This window comes from Lampetra fluviatilis, chromosome 71 (assembly GCF_964198595.1).
Source record: "Lampetra fluviatilis chromosome 71, kcLamFluv1.1, whole genome shotgun sequence".
NCBI lineage: Eukaryota > Metazoa > Chordata > Hyperoartia > Petromyzontiformes > Petromyzontidae > Lampetra > Lampetra fluviatilis.
In genome coordinates this window covers 3,958,792-3,982,756 of record NC_136345.1, presented here as the reverse complement: position 1 = coordinate 3,982,756, position 23,965 = coordinate 3,958,792, and the positions used below count along the sequence as shown (strand labels likewise).

Sequence of the window (23,965 nt, the reverse complement as noted above, 5' to 3'; positions counted from 1 at the left end):
AATTCGCCAGAATTATTCGTAATATTAAATTTCGATTTAAAGCTTTCGTGACTGCAGGGATTCATCTTCTTGGTTCTTTCGGTAAAGTCATCACGCAAAAGGGAAATAATAAAAATCAAACATAATAAAAATATTTTATTATGTTTTATTTTTTATTATTTTAAATAATAAAAATCAAACATAATAAAATCAAACTATGGGAGTCTTAGTCTGGCTTTGAGAGCCTGGGTTAATCAACATTAAACCCTGTAGGAGCCTCAGTCTGGCTGAGACAGAGTGATTAACACTGGACCACTATGGGAGCCTTAGTCTGGCTTTGAGAGCCTCGGTGATTAACATTAAACCCTGTAGGAGCCTCAGTCTGGCTGTGAGCCACGGTGATTAACACTGGACCACTGTGGGAGCCTTAGTCTGGCTTTGAGAGCCTGGGTTAACCAAAATTAAACCCTGTAGGAGCCTCAGTCTGACTGTGAGCCAGTGATCAACACTGGACCACTATGGGAGCCTTAGACTGGCTTTGAGAGCCTGGGTTAATCAACATTAAACCCTGTAGGAGCCTCAGTCTGGCTGTGAGCCACGGTGATTAACACTGGACCACTATGGGAGTCTTAGCCTGGCTTTGAGAGGCTGGGTTAATCAAAATTAAACACTGTAGGAGCCTCAGTCTGACTGTGAGCCAGAGTGATCAACACTGGACCACTATGGGAGCCTTAGTCTGACTTTGAGAGCCTGGGTTAATCAAAATTAAACCCTGTAGGAGCCTCAGTCTGGCTGTGAGCCACGGTGATTAACACTGGACCACTATGGGTGCCTTAGTCTGGCTGAGACAGAGTGATTAACACTGAACCACTATGGGTGCCTTAGTCTGGCTTTGAGAGCCTGGGTTAATCAAAATTAAACCCTGTAGGAGCCTCAGTCTGGCTGTGAACCACGGTGATTAACACTGAACTCTTGTCAAACTGAGCCTACGATCCCAAGGATTGGTGGATCACGTAACGATCTGAGATTCCAAAACCCACTGGGGCTGCCTCGGTGATTTGGTTTTAGGGTTGGCAGTACAGCAAGCGGGTTCGAACACCCATCTGTGCGGCCCCTTTGAGTAATCTCCCCTCATACACACAGTGTGATGGACACGTGGGTGGGCAGATGAGTGGGTGGGTAGGTGGGTGAGTTACTGAGGGGGTGGGTGGATAAGCGGGTGGGTGGATAGATGAGTGGGTGGGGTATGGAAGGTGGGTAGGTGAGTTGGTGTGTGGGTAGGTGAGTTGGTGAGTAGACAGACATACAGGTGAGGGGGTGAGTGAGTAGGAAGGTGAGTGGGTGAGTAGGAAGGTGAGTGGGTGGGTGAGTAGGAAGGTGAGGGGGTTGGTGAGTGGTATATATGACAGTCAACTGGTGAGGATAGGTGAACGGTGGGTGGGTGAGTAGGTGAGTAACAAGGCAGACATACAGGTGAGTGGGTGAGTAGGAAGGTGAGTGGGTGAGTAGGAAGGTGAGTGGGTGGGTGAGTAGGAAGATGAGTGGGTGAGTGAGTAGGAAGGTGAGTGGGTGAGTGAGTAGGAAGGTAAGTGGGTGAGTGAGTAGGAAGGCGAGTGGGTGGGTGAGTAGGAAGGTGAGTGGGTGGGTGAGTAGGAAGGTGCGTGGGTGGGTAGGAAGGTGAGTGGGTGGGTGAGTAGGAAGATGAGTGGGTGAGTGAGTAGGAAGGTGCGTGGGTGGGTAGGAAGGTGAGTGGGTGGGTGAGTAGGAAGGTGAGTGGGTGGGTGAGTAGGAAGGCGAGTGGGTAGGTGTACTGGGTTGGTGAGTGGTATATATGACAGTCAACTAGTGAGGATAGGTGAGTGGTGGGTGGGTGAGTATGTGAGTAACAAGGCAGACATACAGGTGAGTGGGTGAGTAGGAAAGTGAGTGGGTGGGTGAGTAACAAGGTGAGTGGGTGAGTAACAAGGTGAGTGGGTGAGTAGGAAGGTGAGTGGGTGGGTGAGTAGGAAGGTGAGTGGGTGAGTAGGAAGGTGAACGGGTGGGTGAGTACACAGGTTAAGGAGACACTCACCCACTGCACCATTCACTCGCTCGCTCTCTCTCTCTCCATTAATAAGTCAACCGTAGCTCTCCTAACATAAACACTTACACTCTATAGCTATACCTCCACACACAGTGGAACTGCTAATGGACATAGCCAATCCACAACGCTGACAAATATCGCTTGCCAATCACTCCATTGGGATGACACACACGCCCTCAGTAGCAACGCACCCCCCCGCCCCCCCCCCCCCTACTGGGATTAATACTTGGCAGGGATCAGAGGTCGCAACCGGGTACGCGATACCCGTACCCTACCCGATACCCGGCTACCCGTACCCGGCCGGGTACGGGTAGGGTACGTGTATCGGGTACCCGATTGCGACCTCTGGGATGAAGCCATGTTGCAGGCGCGGGTGGGTTGATTCTAGGAACTTGAATTGTGAGAAGAGACAAGACGTTGGGAAATGAGTGACAATCGGCGACTCACCAGTGACTCACGGCCTACCCGTACCCGGCCGCACCAGGGTCGCAAACGGCTACACGTACCCGGCCGGGTACGGGTAACCTGGTATCGGGTAGGGTACGGGTATCGGGTACCCAGTTCATTCAATATCTGAGGCACCGCAGCCTCAGCAGGGTCATCCCCACCTTGCCCCCTGGTGTCGCCTGGGCTAATGGCTTTCCGCTCCACCCAAGACCTCACGGAAATGCTCAGCAAATCCACAAAATGTTTCTTTCTTGGGGGTCAGATGACCATTTTTTCTTTACCTTCAGGATGGAATTAAAGAGTGATTTGTGATCGCGGGCTACCGAGGCAGACTCCGTCTCCTCCTCAGCGACCCGCGACCACCACCCCATCATCCTCGCGGCGCCGTATGGCTCTTCGAACCTCCGAGCGAAGGCTGCGATATCAAGCATCCTCATACTCTGACGTGGGATGCTGTTGGCAGTGGGAGTGGGCCTGTCGCTTTCTCTCAGCCAGCCTGAGGTCTGGACCATAGCAGCTTCATGAGCCACAGTCCAGAACCTCGCCCGGTTATTTCCCCTCAACATTACGTGGGGACAATGCCAACACCAGCTGCAAGCGATGATGAAATTCTCGATTTAAAGCTTTCGTGACTGCAGCAGGGATTCATCTTCTTGGTTCTTTCGGTAAAGTCATTACGTAGAAGGGAAATAATAAAAAATGAAACGTAATAAAATAATGAAAATAAAACACAATAAAATAATTCTCACGACGTTTCGGCCACAACGCAAGCAGCCGTCCTCAGGTGAAGAACAGGTCTGTCGGAAAGACAGCGTTTTTTTTTTCCGACAGACCTGTTCTTCACCTGAGGACGGCTGCTTGCGTTGTGGCCGAAACGTCGTGAGAATTATTTTATTATGTTTTATTTTTATTATTTTATTATGTTTATTTTTTTATTATTTCCCTTCTACGTGACTTTACCGAAAGAACCAAGAAGATGAATCCCTGCTGCAGTCACGAAAGCTTTAAATCGAAATTTAATTCATTCCTTCCAATGATTGCCGAGCCAGAATCCATTAAATATACGCTGCCAAGCTTGGTGGTGTTCATTCAGACGCTGTCTTTCCGACAGACCTGTTCTTCACCTGAGGACGGCTGCTTGCGTTGTGGCCGAAACGTCGTGAGAATTATTTTATTATGTTTTATTATTTCCCTTCTACGTGACGACTTTACCGAAAGAACCAAGAAGATGAATTTCTCGTTTCATCAGCTAGCTGAGACCAGGCCACTGTGGGTTTGAAATGGGGTCACTAAGATGAACAACCACCACCGGAGTGGAAGAATGGCAGACATCTTTGCAGATGGGCAAGCCGATGTTGGGTCAGTGGGCAGATAAACTCCACCCACACTCCCACTCAAATCACTCACCCCCCCTCTTCTCCCCATCACTCACTCACAAAGATCCCCTGTATGACCTTAACAGACCGCTGGGGCAAATGCTGTTAAGCGAGCACCCACACTCACTCACACACCCACTCACCTGACACTCACACACCCACTCATCACACACACACACACTTACTCACCTGATACACCCCAACCCTCAACCCAATCGCCCCCCCCCCATCACTCTCTCACACTCACCCTCACTCACCCACACACACACTCATACCCTCACTTATGCACACTCATATTAATACTCACACCTTCACTCACCCACACCCAATCACACCCTCACTCACTCACACTCACTCACGCGCACACACTCACATCATCACGAGCTCACCAACTCACTCACCCACACCCCCACCCCAACTCACCACATTCACACCCTCACTCACCCACGCACACTCGTACCTGAACTCACTCACACTCTCACTACTCTGCGCCCCCCCCCCCCATCCCATCACTCGCTCACCAACCCGCTCACCCACCCATACCAACCCACCCCCCCACACACCCTAACTCACACACACCCACGCCCTCACTCGCACTCACACACACACACCCTCACTCACACACACTCTCAATACCCCGCACCCCCACACCCCATCACTCGCTCACCAACTCGCTCACCCACCCCCCACACACTCACTCACACACACCCACGCCCTCACTCACACACACCCACGCCCTCACACACATTCATGCCCTCACTTACCCACCCACACTCACACACGCAAACCCACGCACACTCACGCCCTAACTCACACACACCCACGCCCTCACACACTCACGCCCTAACTCACACACTCACTCACACACACACACCCACACCCTCACTCACACACACACACACTCTCACTTACCCACACACCCCCACACCCCATCACTCGCTCAAAAACCCGCTCACCCACCCCCCCACACACCCTAACTCACACACACCCACGCCCTCACTCACACACACTCACGCCCTAACTCACACACACTCACACACACCCACGCCCTAACACACACATACTCTCACTTACCCACACACACCCCACCACTCGCTCACCAACCCGCCCGCCCGCCCTCCCGCCACGCCACGCACCTGGAGAAGCCCTTCCCGCAGGTGTCGCACACGTACGACTTGCCCACGGCGCCCTCGTGCGCCCTCACGTGGTAGCTCATGCGGTCCTTGCGCTTGAAGCGCTGGTGGCACACGTGGCACTCGAACGGCTTCTCGTCCGAGTGGGACAGCTTGTGCCGGTTCAGGTGATAGATGTCGCGGAAGGCTTTGCCGCACACGTCGCACGGGTGATTCCGTTTCACCGGAGTCTTCACCCCCCCGCCGGCACCACCGCCACCGCCGCCGCCACCACCACCGCCGTCTTGATTACCGGACGAGGTGGACGGAACGCCGCCCATCTGCTGCATCATCCCACCGCCGCCTCCGCCGCCACCGCCGCCACCGCCACCGCCACCACCACCGCCCTGCGGTTTCTTCTGCCGCGGATTGCTGGTCATCTTGATGCCCGTGTGCCGCGTCTCGTGCCGCCGCATGTGGTACGAGTCGCGGAACTCCTTCCCGCAGTACGCGCACACGAACGGTCCCCGACCCTTCTCCTTGCGGTCGACGCCGTCAACTTTCACCGCACCACCGCCATCCTGCTGCTGCTGCTGCTGCTGCCCGTGGTGGTGGTGCTGCTGTTGGTGACCTCCGCCCCCGTGGTGGTGCTGCTGGTGACCGTGGCGTTTGCCGCCGCCGCCGCCCGCCGAATCTCCGCTCGAATCGAGCATCGGCAAGAGCTCGGGACCGCCGGACGACGAGTCACCGGCACCGCCGCCGCCGCCGCCGCCGCCGCCGGCGTTGCTGCCCCCGGCGTTGCTGCCCCCGGCGTTGCCGGAGCCGCCGCTGCCGGAGCCGCCGCCGCTACCGCCCCCCCCCCCAGCTCCATGTCGAGGTCGTAGCTGAAGTCGACGGTGCGGTAGGGGGCCGTCGGGGTGGCCGAGTCACGGCCGGAGCGCGCCAATGCCAGGGGGAGAGGGACCTGGGGGTGACGTGGTGAGGGTGGTGAGGAGTGTGGTGGTGAGGGTGGTGGTGGTGATGATGAGGGTGGTGGTGATGAGGGTAGTGAGGGTGGTGGTGGTGGTGAGGGTGGGGAGGGTGGTGAGGGTGGTGGTGGTGGTGAGGGTGGTGGTGGTGACGAGGGTGGTGGTGAGGGTGGTGGTGGTGAGGGTGGTGGTGATGAGGGTGGTGGGGAGGGTGGTGGTGAGGGTGGTGGTGAGGGTGTTGGTGAGGGTGATGAGGGTAGTGAGGGTGGTAGTGAGGGTGGTGAGGGTGGTGGTGAGGGTGGCGGTGAGGGTGGTGGTGAGGGTGGTGGTGAGGGTGGTGGTGTTGACGAGGGTGGTGGTGGTGAGGGTGGTGGTGAGGGTGGTGGTGAGGGTGGTGGGGAGGGTGGTGGTGAGGGTGGTGGTGGTGAGGGTGGTGGTGGTGAGGGTGGTAGTGAGGGTGGTGGTGAGGGTGGTGGTGAGGGTGGTGGTGAGGGTGGTGGGGAGGGTGGTGGTGGTGAGGGTGGTGGTGGTGAGGGTGGTGGTGAGGGTGGTGGGGTGGGTGGTGGTGAGGGTGGTGGTGGTGAGGGTGGTGGTGGTGAGGGTGGTGGTGAGGGTGGTGGTGAGGGTGGTGGGGAGGGTGGTGGTGGTGAGGGTGGTGGGGAGGGTGGTGGTGGTGGTCGTGAGGGTGTTGGTGGGGAGGTGGTGGTGAGGGTGGTGGTGGTGAGGGTGAGGGTGGTGGTGGTGAGGGTGGTGGTGGTGAGGGTGGTGGTGGTGAGTGGTAGCGTAGTGGTTAGCGCGACACTGCGCTACGAACCTGGCGACCCGAGTTCAACTCCCGCTCACGGCCAAACACCGTCAGCGACCATTATCTTAACCGGTCCTGAGCCTCCCTCCCCTGTCCTCTCTCCCCTCTCCTCTCTCACCACCACCACCTCTCCCACCACCTCTCCCACCACCTCTCCCACCACCTCTCCCACCACCTCTCCCACCACCTCTCCCACCACCTCTCCCACCACCTCTCCCACCACCTCTCCCACCCACGAGGGCGACTGTTTGATCACCTCCTGGCAGATGCCCCGAGGACGGAGCGCATGAGCAGGAACTTGTCGGCGGTCATGAGCTCGGGGAAGCTCTCCAGGCCGAAAGCACCTCCCTCTCTCACCCTCACCCCTCCCCCCTCTCCCTCACCCCTCTGCCTCACCCCTCTCCTCTCCTCCCTCACTCCTCTCCCTCCCTCACCCTCACCCCACTGCCTCACCCTCACCCCCTCTCTCCCTCACCCTCACCCCACTCCCCTCACCCCTCTCCTCCCTCACCCCTCTCCTCCCTCACCCCTCTCCCCCCTCACCCCTCTCCTCCCTCACCCCCTCTCTCCCTCACCCTCACCTCCCTCACCCCACTCCCCTCACCCCTATCCCTCCCTCACCCTCACCCCACTGCCTCACCCCTCTCCTCCCTCACCCTCACCTCCCTCACCCCACTCCCCTCACCCCTCACCCCTATCCCTCCCTCACCCTCACCCCACTGCCTCACCCCTCTCCTCCCTCACCCTCACCTCCCTCACCCCACTCCCCTCACCCCCTATCCCTCCCTCACCCTCACCCCACTGCCTCACCCCTCTCCTCCCTCACCCTCACCTCCCTCACCCCACTCCCCTCACCCCTCACCCCTATCCCTCCCTCACCCTCACCCCTATGCCTCACCCCTCTCTCCCTCACCCCCCTCCCCCCCCTCTCCCTCACCCCTCTCCCCCACCCCTCTCCCTCACCCCTCTCCCCCCTCTCCCCCCTCACCCCTCTCCTCCCTCACCCCTCTCCTCCCTCACCCCTCTCCTCCCTCACCCCTCTCCTCCCTCACCCCTCTCTCCTCCCTCTCCCCTCTCCTCCCTCACCCCTCTCCTCCTTCACCCCTCTCCTCCCTCTCCCCTCTCCCTCACCCCTCCCTCCCTCACCCCTCCCTCCCTCACCCCTCCCTCCCTCACCCCTCTCCCCCCTCACACCTCTCCTCCCTCACCCCTCTCCTCCCCCACCCCTCTCCTCCCTCACCCCTCACCCCTCTCCTCCCTCACCCCTCCCTCCCTCACCCCTCTTCTCCCTCACCCCTCTCCTTCCTCACCCCCTCTCCTCCCTCACCCCTCTCCTCCCTCACCCCTCTCCTCCCTCACCCCTCTCCTCCCTCACCCCTCTCCTCCCTCACCCCTCTCCTCCCTCACCCCTCTCCTCCCTCACCCCTCCCTCCCTCACCCTTCCCTCCCTCACCCATCTCTCCCTCACCCATCACACCTCTCCCTCACCCCTCTCACTCACCCCTCACCCCTCTCTCTCACCCCTCTCCCTCACCCCCTCTTCCTCACCCCACTCCCTCACCCCTCTTCCTCACCCCTCTCCCTCACCCCTCTCCCTCAACCCTCTCCCTCACCCCTCTCCCCTCACCCCTCTCCCTCACCCCTCTCACCCCTCTCTCTCACCCTCACCCCCAACCCCCCCCCACCATCTCACCTGCGAGTGCGACTGCTTGATCACCTCCTGGCAGATCTCGAGCACGGAGCGCATGAGCAGGAACTTGGCGGCGGTCATGAGCTCGGGGAAGCTCTCCAGACGCACCACGATCTTGGCCGTGTAGGCAAAGTCGAGGATGTCACGGAAGACTTTGGCGCTCATCGTGTGCATCTCCAGCTCGCGCAGAGAGTTGTCTGCGTCCGAGGCGAACAGCGACTCAAAGTAGTCGGAGCAGGCTGCCAGCACGGCCTTGTGGGCCGGGAAGGACTGCTCGCCCGACTTTGACGAGGACGTCGCAAAGACGGCTCCCCGCCTTGCGCTGCCCGTTCAGCTTGGCCAGCAGCTCGGCGCTGTGACGGCTCACCTGTGAGGCGAGAGCGTGAAGGGAGGGGAGGGAGGGAGGGGAGAGAGAGGGGGTGGATAAGAAGAAATGATTCCATTAGTTTCGATTGAAAGCTTTCGTGACTGCAGCAGGGATTCACCTTCTTGGTTCTTTTGGTAAAGTCGTCACGTAGAAGGGAAATAATAAAATAATAAAAAGAAAACATTATAAAATACAATTCTCACGACGTTTCGGCCACAACACAAGCAGCCGTCCTCAGGTGAAGAACAAGTGTCGGAAAGACAGCAACATTCAGACCCATAGACTCATCACACAGAGACCCATAGACTCATCACACAGAGACCCATAGACTGGCATAGAGACCCATAGACTGATCACCCAGAGACCCATAGACTGGCATAGATCATTAGCCTTAACAGACTGCAGGGGCAAGTGCTGTTAGCGAGCACCTATGAAGGCCGGCACGGCACACGAGGGGGTGGGTGGCCAGCCCCACGCCCGGCCGCCTTTGTCTCCCCAGTGGCGATGATTTTACACACCGCAACACCAGGTACTCGTTTGAGGCTGAGTCGACCTAGGGGAGGCCCAGCACCGGTTCAGGTAATCGTCGCTGCTTTTGGCCGCGAGTGGGAATCCAACTCGGATAGCCGGGTTCGCAGCGCGGCGCGCTAACCACGACACTACCCCTCCCCTATGTGTGTGTGTACGCCAGAGGTCGCAACCGGGTACCCGATACCCGTACCCTACCCGATACCCGGCTACCCGTACCCAGCCGGGTACGGGTACCCGTTTGCGACCCTGGTGCGGCCGGGTACGGGTAGGCCGTGAGTCACTGGTGAGTCGCCGTTTGTCACTCATTTCCCAACGTCTTGTCTCTTCTCACAATTCAAGTTCCTAGAATCAACCCACCCGCGCCTGCAACGTGGCTTCATCCCAGAGGTCGCAATCGGGTACCCGATACACGTACCCTACCCGTACCCGGCTGGGTACGGGTAGGGTACGGGTACGGCCGGGTACGGATACCCGTTTGCCACCCTGGTGCGGCCGGGTACGGGTACGGGTGAGGAATCAAAACCCTTTTGCGACCTCTGGTGTACGCACACACACACGTACCAACAACAACAACCGCCATTCGCCACTAAGTGGCGGTGACATCACCACGACGCCTGTGCCAGGCCAGGTGCACTTTGAGGCCACGTGAAGTGTCGAAGGCTCGCTGCTGACACGAGGTCACGGGACAGACCCAGCAGGTGCCACGGGTCGACTGACCGAGATGACCGAGATGACTGGCTGATGCACCACCTGTGCCCCCTACTGTGCCAACTTGCTGTGCTTTAGCCGCCCGGCGCTCCGCTCGTTGTTGTGAGCGTCGCTCCTCTGCCCTCCGTTGTTGTTGCTGTTGCTGCTGGAGGGCGACTGCCCCCTACTGCCCAGCAGCAGCAGCAGCAGCATCCTTCACGAACCTCCTCCACACAATCACCACCACCACCACAATAATCATAACAAACAAGTATAACCCGTAAAAACAAAGTGTTTCACTATAAATCCTTGATATGCGTGGCGGCTAGAGTCCTCTCGTCCTCTGGCTTGAGATGGCTGCCACCTATGGGTCAGATGATTGCCTGCCACCATTAAGCAATTGGTCATTAAATATAAAAAAAAATTCCTAAAAGTGTAACATTTTGGAACAAACATTTTCACGAAAATCAATTGTCACGCACAACGAGTTCTGTGTGCAAAATGTCAGCTCGATTGGATCACGGGAAGTGGGTTAAAAAAACGACCGAAAGATTTGCACGGTCCTAAGCAAGCAAGCGAACTTAATATAAAGGATTTAAAAACTTAACCCGTAAAAACAAAGTTTTTCACTCTAAATCCTTGATATGCGTGGCGGCTAGAGTCCTCTCGTCCTCTGGCTTGAGATGGCTGCCACCTATGGGTCAGATGATTGCCTGCCACCATTAAGCAATTGGTAATTACATAAAATATTTTTTTTTGTCCTAAAAAGTGTAAAATTTTGGAAAAAAAATTTCACGAACATGAATTGTCACGCACAACGAGTCTGTGTGCAAAATATCAGCTCGATTGGATCACGGGAAGTGGGTTAAAAAACGACCGAAAGATTTGCACGGTCGTAAGCGCGCAAGCAAGCGAACTTAATATAAAGGATTTAAAAATCGTCGTAAGGATACACACCTGGTACATGTAGCCCCCGTTCCAATTCCCCTCCATCGCTGCTTCTGCTGCTGCTGCTGCCACTGCTGTTGCTGTGGGACAAAGAGGTCACAGGGTCAGAGGTGATCGATTGCGAGGTCCAACGGGCACGCCAAGTCCCCCCGCTCAAGTATTTAGTTCGGCGGGGAGAAACCCTCGCGACCACGCAGAAAGTCACGCACGCTTAGTGCTACGATTTACACCATTGGAACGTCATTTGCCAGTAAAAAACATGATAATTGGTTTTTTTACCCTTCTATCTGGCAACACAACTGACACCTTTTTTTACAAGGAGTCATGTTTGCATAGACCACAATACCTGCACTCATAATGCAAACAAAAACACACAACTCTGATAATGTATGTGCACTGTCCTTGAAGTTGATTGGTCCACACCCGAGACAGCTTTCCTTAGAGCCTAGTCTCACATGGTCCTTGAAGTTGATTGGTCCACACCCGAGACAGCTTTCCTTAGAGCCTAGTCTCACATGGTCCTTGAAGTTGATTGGTCCACACCCGAGACAGCTTTCCTTAGAGCCTAGTCTCACATGGTGTTGGACCAGATGACGCCAAAAGGTGCACAACTCAAAGACAATGCACCATCAGAGTATGAGAGCTGGGGGTAAGAATTTACACCATTGGAACCTCATTTGCCAGTAAAAAATGAGGTTCCAATGGTGTAAATGCTTTACCCCGAGCTCTCATACTCTGATGGTACATTGTCTTTGAGTTGTGCGCCTTTTGGCGTCATCTGATCCAACACCAATGGAGACTAGGCTCTAAGGAAAGCTGTCTCGGGTGTGGACCAGTCAACTTCAAGGACAGTGCATACATTATCAGAGTTGTGTTTTTTGATTGCATTATGACTGCAGGTATTGTGGTCAATGCAAACATGACTCCTTGTAAAAAAGGTGTCAGTTTTGTTTCCAGATAGAAGGGTAAAAAAAACAATTAACCTACTCAACGTACTTCTTTAAAGCAGCCGGTGGTGGACTATCCGTTTGCTTAAACATGTTTCTATTACACTGGTCACCACACTTTTTCTGGCACAAGGTATTTCAACGGTCTTAATGTGATTCCAAATCTGGCATCAGTTTTTGTCTATCACATCAGGTTTTTGAGATATCAAATGTTGCATTTTCAATAAAAACTGCAGAAGAAAAATATTAAATAAATGCGGATATCTACATAAAATTATATTATAAACACACCATCCGAAAAATACAGCGCCGTGTTTTAACACTAAAGCAGTCACTGACTCGCAACAACTTGCAATCATTAGTGACGGAGTTAATTTCGGGTAAAATCAATGAAAATGGAGTATGCCGATAGCATAAGAACGCGATGTGATAGAGCAAATCTGAGATCAGATTTGGAATCGGAACCCTGAAATTCGTCTAGAACAGCTGCAAAAGTCCAGGCCAGAAAAAAAATGTTTTTTTGTTGTTGACCATTGTTATTAATCCTCAATCGATAGGGGGGGGGCGGGTGCGTCAAGCGTACGTACGCAGATGGGGGGAGGGTGTAAAAAGTACGCGTTCGTATAGGGAGGGAGGGGGGGGGGGTCAACTTTCGACAGATTTTTGCGTGCGGACCAAATGGATGGTCCTTAAGCGACCTGCACATCGCAAATGAAGGCCAGCTGAACCAAGAGGCTGGTATCATCGCCACGTGGAAAGGTATAGTGGCAGCCAAACACTTTGAACGCAACGTGGATACTACAGACTCAGAGAACCACAGACACCCAGAGACCCATATAGACCCACACAGAGACGCACAGAGACCCAAACACCCACAGAGACACCCAGAGACCCATAAGACCCACAGAGACCCACATAGACCCACAGAGACCCAGAGACCCACAGACACCCACAGACACCCACAGAGACCCACATAGACCCACAGAGACCTACAGAGACCCACATAGACCCACAGACACCCACAAAGACCCACAGACACCCACAAAGACCCACAGACACCCACAGAGACCCACAGACACCCACAGAGACCCACAGAGACCCACATAGACCCACAGAGACCCACAGAGACCCATGTAGACCCACAGAGACCCACAGAGACCCACAGAGACCCACAGAGACCCACATAGACCCACAGAGACACCCAGAGACCCATATAGACGCACAGACACCCAGAGACCCACAGAGACCCACATAGACCCACAGAGACCCACAGACACCCACAAAGACCCAAAGAGACCCATATAGACCCACAGAGACCCATATAGACCCACAGAGACCCATATAGACCCACAGACACCCACAGAGACCTACAGAGACCCACAGACACCCAGAGACCCACAGACACCCACAGAGACCCATATAGACCCACAGACACCCACAGACACCCACAGAGACCCACAGAGACCCACAGAGACCCACAGAGACCTACAGAGACCCACAGAAACCCACAGAGACCCACAGAAACCCACAGAGACCCACAAAGACCCACTCATCGAGACTCAAACTAAACTATTTTTTTTATTTTGCCCCATTGAGCTGTGTAACTCTTTTTCACAAATGATTGCGGCTAAACGCAGGGGCTGGTATCATCGCCACGTGGAAAGTTAGTGGCAGCCAAACACTTTGAACGCAACGTGGATACTACAGACTCAGAGAACCACAGACACCCAGACCCATATAGACCCACACAGAGACCCAAACACCCACAGAGACACCCAGAGACCCACAGAGACCCACATAGACCCACAGAGACCCATATAGACCCACACAGAGACCCACAGAGACCCATATAGACCCACACAGACACCCATATAGACCCACACAGAGACCCATATAGACCCACAGAGACCCACAGAGACCCACAGAGACCCATATAGACCCACACAGAGACCCATATAGACCCACAGAGACCCATATAGACCCACAGACACCCAGAGACCCACAGACACTCACAGACACCCACAGAGACCCACAGACACCCACAGACACCCAGAGACCCATATAGACCCACACAGAGACCCATATAGACCCACAGAGACCCACAGACACCCAGAGACCCACACAGAGACCCATATAGACCCACAGAGACCCATATAGACCCACAGAGACCCACAGAGACCCATATAGACCCACACAGAGACCCATATAGACCCACAGAGACCCATATAGACCCACAGAGACCCAGAGACCCACAGACACTCACAGACACCCACAGAGACCCACAGACACCCACAGACACCCACAGGGACCCATATAGACCCACAGAGACCCACAGAGACCCATATAGACCCACACAGAGACCCATATAGACCCACAGAGACCCATATAGACCCACACAGAGACCCATATAGACCCACACAGAGACCCATATAGACCCACAGACACCCAGAGACCCACAGACACGCATAGACACCCAGAGACCCACAGACACCCACAAAGACCCATATAGACCCACAGAGACCCATATAGACCCACACAGAGACCCATATAGACCCACAGAGACCCAAACACCCACAGAGACACCCAGAGACCCATAAGACCCACAGAGACCCACATAGACCCACAGAGACCCACAGACACCCACAGACACCCACAGAGACCCACATAGACCCACAGAGACCTACAGAGACCCACATAGACCCACAGACACCCACAGACACCCACAAAGACCCAAAGAGACCCACAGAGACCCACAGACACCCACAGAGACCCACATAGACCCAGACACCCACAGAGACCCATATAGACCCACAGACACCCAGAGACCCACAGACACCCAAAGAGACCCACAGAGACCCATATAGACCAACAGACACCCACAGACACCCAGAGACCCACAGACACCCACAGAGACCCACGTAGACCCACGTAGACCCACAGAGACCCACAGACACCCACAGAGACACCCAGAGACCCATATAGACCCACAGAGACCCACAGACACCCACATAGACCCACAGAGACCCACAGATACCCACAAAGACCCAAAGAGACCCATATAGACCCACAGAGACCCATATAGACCCATATAGACCCACAGAGACCTATATAGACCCACAGAGACCTACAGAGACCCACAGACACCCAGAGACCCACAGACACCCACAGAGACCCATATAGACCCACAGACACCCACAGAGACCCAGAGACCCACAGACACCCACAGAGACCTACAGAGACACACAGACACCCACATACACCCACAGAGACCCACATAGACCCACAGAGAACCACAGAGACACACAGAGACCCATATAGACCCACAGAGACCCATATAGACCCACAGACACCCACAGAGACCTACAGAGACACACAGACACCCACATACACCCACAGAGACCCACATAGACCCACAGAGACCCACAGAGACCCACAGAGACCCATATAGACCCACAGAGACCCAAACGAAGGCAACACACATTCACGGCGTTATTATAGACAACATGCGTTAGACTTAAATTTCGATTTAAAGTTTTCGTGACTGCAGGGATTCATCTTCTTGGTTCTTTCGGTAAAGTCACGTAGAAGGGAAATAATAAAAAATAAAACATAATAAAATAATTCTCACGACGTTTCGGCCACAACGTAAGCAGCCGTCCTCCGGTGAAACCAGGTCTGTCGAGGCGACAGCGTCTGAATGAAACAGCACACGTGTTTGGAGCATGTATATAAGCTGTGTTGGAAGAAGGGGGGGGGAAGGGCGCCTTGACAAAATAATTAGCGTTAGACTTGTGGGTTTTTTGCTTTTATTTTCAATTATTTTTCTTTATTTAAGCTGACTATTTTTATTGTGGTTTTTTGCTTTAATGATTTTCAATGCGTTTGTTATTATTTAACTTTTCATTTTAAAATTTTTATTTTTTAATCTACGTGACTTTACCGAAAGGACCAAGGATATGTATTCTTTGCGTTAATTGTGTGTTGACCGACTCTCTGTGTCGTTTTACGTAACATTTCGATACTTTGCTAGGTTATTTAATTTAGTGTGTTTCTTTCTCCCGCTAAGCCTGCGTACTTTACAACGCGTCCCTTCGTACTCATGGACATGTAAATGTTTTCTCTAACCCCCCTCCCTCTCTCTGCCTCCGCCCCCCCCCTCTGTCTATTTAAGGCCTCGCCACAGAGACGATCACCCCTCTCTGTACCTGTGTTACCAGAGGTGTGGACTCGAGTCATGTGACTTGGACTCGAGTCAGACTCGAGTCATGAATTTGATGACTTGCGACTCGACTTGGACTTGCATAACAATGACTTTGTCCCACCTATGAGATGTGGACTCGAGTCATGTGACTTGGACTCGAGTCAGACTCGAGTCATGAATTTGATGACTTGCGACTCGACTTGGACTTGCATAACAATGACTTTGTCCCACCTATGTGTGTTACTCTCTCTCTGTGTATCTCGGTGATATCTGTCTGCTTATGCGTCTGTCTATAGTTTTCTGGTTAGATTTTATGTCGCTATTTCATTTATACCTGACGACGATTGCTTGTGTTGCAATCGAAACGTCGTAGTATGCTATTATTTAATTTATTATTCTATCTTTATACTTGACTTTAACGAAAGAACCAAGGATATGATAATTGGTTCTTTACCCTTCTATCTGGCAACAAAACTGACACCTTTTTTACAAGGAGTCACGTTTGCATAGACCACAATACCTGCACTCATAATGCAAACAAAAGAACATAACTCTGATAATGTATGCACTATCCTTGAAGTTGATTGATCCACACCCGAGACAGCTTTCCTTAGAGCCTAGTCTCACATGGTGTTGGACCAGATGACGCCAAAAGGCGCACAACTCAAAGACAATGCACCATCAGAGTATGAGAGCTCGGGGCAAGCATCTACACTATGGGAACCTCATTTGCCAGTAAAAAATATGATAATTGGTTCTTTACCCTTCTATCTGGCAACAAAACTGACACCTTTTTGTTGCCAGATAGAAGGGTAAAGAACCAATTATCATATTTTTTACTGGCTAATGAGGTTCCCATAGTGTAGAACCAAGGATATGTATAGTAGTGTACAGTAGTGTAGTGTACTACTTAAACCCACCGGCGTGTTGGAGAGCAAACCCACAACATTTACAATGTGAGTAGTACGACGATTCGCCGGTGAATTACATGCAGCATCATCGGGCGATTTGCCAGACACGACACGTTACCATGGCAGGGGCACAGTACATCCAGGTACAAACTCATGTTGTAATGCAAAGACACCAGCAAAAATTAACCCGTAAAAACTAAGTTTTTCACTATAAATCCTTTATATGCGTGGCGGCTAGAGTCCTCTCGTCCTCTGGCTTGAGATGGCTGCCACCTGTGGGTCAGATGATTGTCTGCCACCATTAAGCAATTGGTAATTACATATAAAAAAATTTCCCTAAAAAGTGTAAAGTTATAGAATTTTTTTTCCACGAACATGAATTGTCACGCACAACGAGTCTGTGTGCAAAATGTCAGCTCGATTGGATCACGGGAAGTGGGTTAAAAAACGACCGAAAGATTTGCACGGTCGTAAGCGCGCAAAGCAAGCGAGCAAGCAAACTTAATATAAAGGATTTAATTATGAAGGCTACCGGCAACTGTGGCACACACACACACAGAGGTGGGTTGGGTGGCCAGCACCACCACCACGCCAGCCCGTCCGCCTTTGTCTCCCCCGGTGACGATGTTCACGACACTGCTGTGCCAGGCTAGGTGCAGGAGGAGGTAGTCACGGTACAGACCCACATGCCATGGGTTGACTGCTGCTGTCACAGGCTAGGTGCAGGTCACGGGACAGCCCCACATGCCATGGGTTGACTGCTGCTGTCACAGGCTAGGTGCAGGTCACGGGACAGACCCACATGCCATGGGTTGACTGCTGCTGTCACAGGCTAGGTGCAGGTCACGGTACAGACCCACATGCCATGGGTTGACTGCTGCTGTCACAGGCTAGGTGCAGGTCACGGGACAGACCCAGGTGGCATGTATTGACTGGCAGATGCACCACCTGTGCCCCCTACTGTGCCTACTTCCTGGGTTTTAGCCACCCGGCGCTCCGCTCGTTGTTGCGAGCGTCGCTCCTCTGCCCTCCGCTGTTGCTGGAGGGTGACTGCCTCCGACTGCCCAGTAGCAGCAGCGGCCTTCACGAGCCTCCTACGGTTATCGGCAAGTCCACTCGGCTCCAATCAGTCCATCCCTTCTCCAGCCCGTGCCACTCACTCGCCCACTCACCCATCCACTCACCAACCCACTCACCCACTCCATCTCTTCTCCAGCCCGTGCCACTCACTCGCCACTCACCCATCCACTCACCAACCCACTCACCCACTCCATCTCTTCTCCAGCCCGTGCCACTCACTCGCCCACTCACCCATCCACTCACCAACCCACTCACCAACCCGGCCACCCGCTCAACCACCAGTTCATCTCTTCTCCAGCCCGTGCCACTCACTCGCCCACTCACCCATCCACTCACCCGCTCACCCACCAGTCCATCTTTTCTCCAGCCCGTGCCACTCACTCGCCCACTCACCCATCCACTCACCAACCCACTCACCAACCCACTCACCAACCCAGCCACCCGCTCACCCACCAGTTCATCTCTTCTCCAGCCCGTGCCACTCACCCATCCACTCACCAACCCACTCACCAACCCACTCACCAACCCACTCACCAACCCACTCACCAACCCACTCACCAACCCAGCCACCCGCTCAACCACTAGTCCATCTCTTCTTCAGCCTGTGCCACTCTCTCGCCCACTCACCCATCCACTCACCCACTCACTCCCCACTCACCCATCCACTCGCCAACCCACTCACCCGCTCACCTACCAGTTCCATCTCTTCTCCAGCCCGTACCACTCACTCGGCCACTCACCCATCCACTCACCAACCCAGCCACCCACTCACTCACTCATCACTCCATCTCTTCTCTAGCCCGTGCCACTCACTCGCCCACTCACCCATCCACTCACTCGCCACTCACCCATCCACTCACTCCCCACTCACCAACCCAGCCACCCGCTCAACCACCAGTCCATCTCTTCTTCAGCCTGTGCCACTGTCTCGTCCACTCACCCGGTCTTACACCAGTTTCATCTCTTCTCAAGCCCGTGCCACTCACTAGCCCACTCACCCATCCACTCACCAACCCACTCACCCACTCACTCACTCATCACTCCATCTCTTCTCTAGCCCGTGCCACTCACTCGCCCACTCACCCGCTCACCCACCAGTTCATCTCTTCTCAAGCCCGTGCCATGCCCGTTTAACCCGAGTCGACCTAGGGGAGGCCCAGGACCGGTTCAGATAATCGTCACCGGTGGTGTTGGCCGTGAGCGGGAATCGAACCCAGGCCGCCAGGCTAATAGCGTAGCGCTAACCGCGCGACTGCACTACCGCTCCCCACACACACAGTGTACACACCTACACACACGCACACGCGTACACACACACACACGCGTACGCACACACACGCGTACGCACACACACACGCGTACGCACACACACGCACGCACACACACACGCGTACGCACGCACACGCACGCACACACACACGTACGCACACACACACGCGTACGCACACACACACGCGTACGCACACACACGCGTACGCACACACACGCGCACGCACACGCGCACGCACGCGTACGCACACACACGCGAACGCACACACACGCGTACGCACACACGCGTACGCACACACACGCGTACGCACACACACGCGTACGCACACACACACACGCACACACACACGCGTACGCACGCACACGCGTACGCACGCACACGCGTACGCACACACACGCGTACGCACACACACGCGTACGCACACACACGCGTACGCACACACACGCGCACGCACACACACGCGCACGCACACACACGCGCACGCACACACACGCGCACGCACACACACGCGCACGCACACACACGCGCACGCACACACACGCGCACGCACACACACGCGCGTACGCACACACGCGTACGCACACACACGCGTACGCACACACACGCGTACGCACACACGCGCGTACGCACACACGCGCGTACGCACACACACGCGCGTACACACACACACGCGTGTACACACACACACGCGTGTACACACACACACGCGTGTACACACACACACGCGTGTACACACACACACGCGTACACACACACGCGTACACACACACACGCGTACACACACACACGCGTACACACACACACGCGCGTACACACACACACGCGTGTACACACACACACACGTGTACACACACACACGCGTACACACACACGCGTACACACACACACGCGTACACACACACACGTGTACAGCAGTCTGTTCATACTAAGTTCAACTCCACTGGTGATCCTGAAATTGCAATGTCAACTCCACATTCCTATGGCGAGCCCCAGTATGCCCACACACAAGCAATGTTGTACTGTACTTAGGACACACGATAGAAAGCACGCTATGTCACTTTTCACTGGTGATCCTGAGATTGCAATGTCAACTCCACATTCCTATGGCGGTTCCCTGTCCATCCACACATTTCCTACCAACCTCTGCACACACACACACGCACACACACGCACGCACGCACACACACGCGCACACACACACGCACACACACACGCACACACACACGCACACACACACGCACACACACACACACGCACGCACACACACGCACACACACACACACCGCATATAGTGAACACACAGACACAAGTGAATACATTCTCTGGACTAGTGTCCAAGGAGGTGGGAGGGGGACACCCCTAAGAAGGCTTACGAAGCGCAAAACTCCACGTTACTATGGCAGGAACCCACAAACCTAACACTCTGCATCTCGCACACACACAGACACGTGTGTGTCTTTACAAAGACACACACACGTGTCTGTGTGTTTGTACAAACACACAGACACGTGTGTGTGTGTCTTTGTACACACAGACACGTGTGTGTGTGTTTGTACACAGACACACACACACGCGTGTGTGTCTTTGTACAAACACACACACGTGTGTGTGTGTGTTTGTACACACACACACGTGTATGTGTGCACAAAGACACACACACACGTGTCTGTGTGTGTGTACAAAGACACACACACACGTGTCTGTGTGTGTGTACAGACACACACACACGTGTCTGTGTGTGTGTACAGACACACACACACGTGTCTGTGTGTGTGTACAGACACACACACACGTGTCTGTGTGTGTGTAGACACACACACACGTGTCTGTGTGTGTGTAGACACACACACGTGTCTGTGTGTGTGTAGACACACACACGTGTCTGTGTAGACACACACACGTGTCTGAGTGTACAAAGACACACACACGTCTGTGTGTACAAAGACACACACAGACAAACACGTGTCTGTGTGTGTCTGTGTGTGTACAAAGACACACACACACGTGTTGTGTGTGTCTGTGTGTGTACAAAGACACACACGTGTCTGTCTGTACAAAGACACACGTATACACGTGTGTCTGTGTGTACAAAGACACACACACACATACCTGTGTGTACAAAGACACACACACACACACGTGTGTCTGTGTGTATCTGTGTGTGTGTACAAAGACACATACACACGTGTGTCTGTGTACAAAGACACACACACGTGTCTGTCTGTGTGTACAAAGACACACACACACACACGTGTCTGTGTGTACAAAGACACACACACACACGTGTCTGTGTGTGTACAAAGACACACACACACACGTGTCTGTGTGTGTGTACAAAGACACACACACACACGTGTCTGTGTGTGTGTACAAAGACACACACACGTGTCTGTGTGTGTACAAAGACACACACACACACACACGTGTCTGTGTGTACAAAGACACACACACACACGTGTCTGTGTGTGCACAAAGACACAGATTAGACACACACGCACGTGTGTTACCCATACCCCCGCCGTGTGTAGCCCCTAACAGGCCCTTAGGATCAAGTGGTGCTATTTCGTAGCGAACAGCAGCAGCAGCGTCTATGAAGCCTCCTGGCTACTACTGTGACACACACAGAGGTCAGTAGCCTGAACCACCACCACGCCCGGCCGCCTTTGTCTCTCTCCCCCCCCCCCCCGTGTCAATACACAAAGGTAAAGGCCCCCCCAGGTAGCCTCCAACAGTGCTGCAGGGGCAAGTGCTGCTGCTAGTTTGTAGCGAGTAGCAGAAGGTTGACACTGTGACACACACACAGAGAGGTGAGTGGTGTGGGGTGGACACCACCACCACGTCCCTCCCCCCCCAGTGCCAATACACAAAGGTAAAGGCCCCCCCAGGTAGCCTCCAACAGTGCTGCAGGGGCAAGTGCTGCTGATCGTTGGTAGCGAGTAGCAGAAGGTTGACACAGTGACACACACAGAGAGGTGAGTGGTGTGGGGTGGACACCACCACCCACCTCCCCAGTGCCAATACACAAAGGTAAAGGCCCCCCCAGGTAGCCTCTAACAGTGCTGCAGGGGCAAGTGCTGCTGCTAGTTTGTAGCGAGTAGCAGAAGGTTGACACTGTGACACACACACACAGAGAGGTGAGTGGTGTGGGGTGGACACCACCACCACCCACCTCCCCCCCCAGTGCCAATACACAAAGGTAAAGGCCCTCCCAGGTAGCCTCCAACAGTGCTGCAGGGGCAAGTGCTGCTGCTAGTTTGTAGCGAGTAGCAGAAGGTTGACACTGTGACACACACACAGAGGTGAGTGGTGTGGGGTGGACACCACCACCACGCCCCCCACCCCCCAGTGGACACAGAACCAGGTACTCATTTGAGGCCGAGTCTACCTAGGGGCAAGCCCCAGGAGCGGAGTGACTAAGTTTCGCTCACGCCGCAAACTCCACGTTCATATTGCCGAGGGCAAGTTTGATGCACACAAACTGGACTACAGATAGAACCCACACACACACACCACCCACACAACACCATATCCACACAACACCACTCACACACCACCCACACAACACCCTACCCCCACCAACCACACACCACCCTACCAAACCCACACACCACCCACACAACACACCACCCACCCACCCCCCACACACCCCCACACACACAACACCCTACCCACACCAACCACACACCACCCTACCAAACCCACACACCACCCACACAACACACCACCCACCCACCCCCCACACACCACCACCACCCACACAACACCCTACCCACACCAACCACACACCACCCTACCAAACCCACACCCCACCCACACAACACACCACCCACCCACCCCTCACACACCACCACCACCCACACAACACTCACACACCACCCACACAACACCCTACCCCCACCAACCACACACCACCCTACCAAACCCACACACCACCCACACACCATGCACCACCCACACACCACACCATCCTACCCTACCAACTCCACACACCACCACCCTACCCACCACCACCATCAACACACCACCCATACCAGCGACACACACACCACCCATACACCACCCTATCCACACACCACTACCCACAACCACCCACACACCACCATCCTACCCACACACCACCCTACCAACCCCACACACACACCACCACACTCTACCACCACCCACACACCACCCACTCACACACCACCCACAAACACACCACCCATACACCACCCACCCACAACACCCACCCACACACACACCACCCAGGCAACACCCACCCACAACCACACACAAACCATGCCACACACACCCCACCACCCTACCCACAACACCACCACACACCACCCACACACCACCCTATCCACACACCACACCACCCACCACCACCTTACCCACCCACACACCATCCTACCCACCACCCACCCACCATCCTACCCACACCACCCACCCACACCGTTACTCGTCTACAGCACGCCACTAACTTTGCCCTAAGCCAACTCCACGTTCCTACGGCCGGTGGTGAGTGGTGAGTGGAGGGTGGTGGGGGGTATGGCGAGTGAGTGGTGGTGAGTGGTAGTGAGT

The 23,965-nt window shown here is 54.4% G+C and overlaps 1 protein-coding gene across 1 annotated transcript in view; it reads right to left on the bottom strand.

The window, feature by feature from the left end:
* The window catches only part of LOC144952930 (POZ-, AT hook-, and zinc finger-containing protein 1-like), a 48,644-nt gene that overhangs the window by 21,493 nt on the left and 3,186 nt on the right, over nucleotides 1-23,965 (bottom strand). The window contains 5 exon segments of the mRNA XM_078883403.1: nucleotides 5,022-5,641; nucleotides 5,644-5,961; nucleotides 8,464-8,739; nucleotides 8,741-8,827; nucleotides 11,003-11,073. Of these exon segments, the coding sequence (XP_078739529.1) occupies nucleotides 5,022-5,641; nucleotides 5,644-5,961; nucleotides 8,464-8,739; nucleotides 8,741-8,827; nucleotides 11,003-11,038 (1,337 nt within the window). The 5' untranslated portion in view covers nucleotides 11,039-11,073.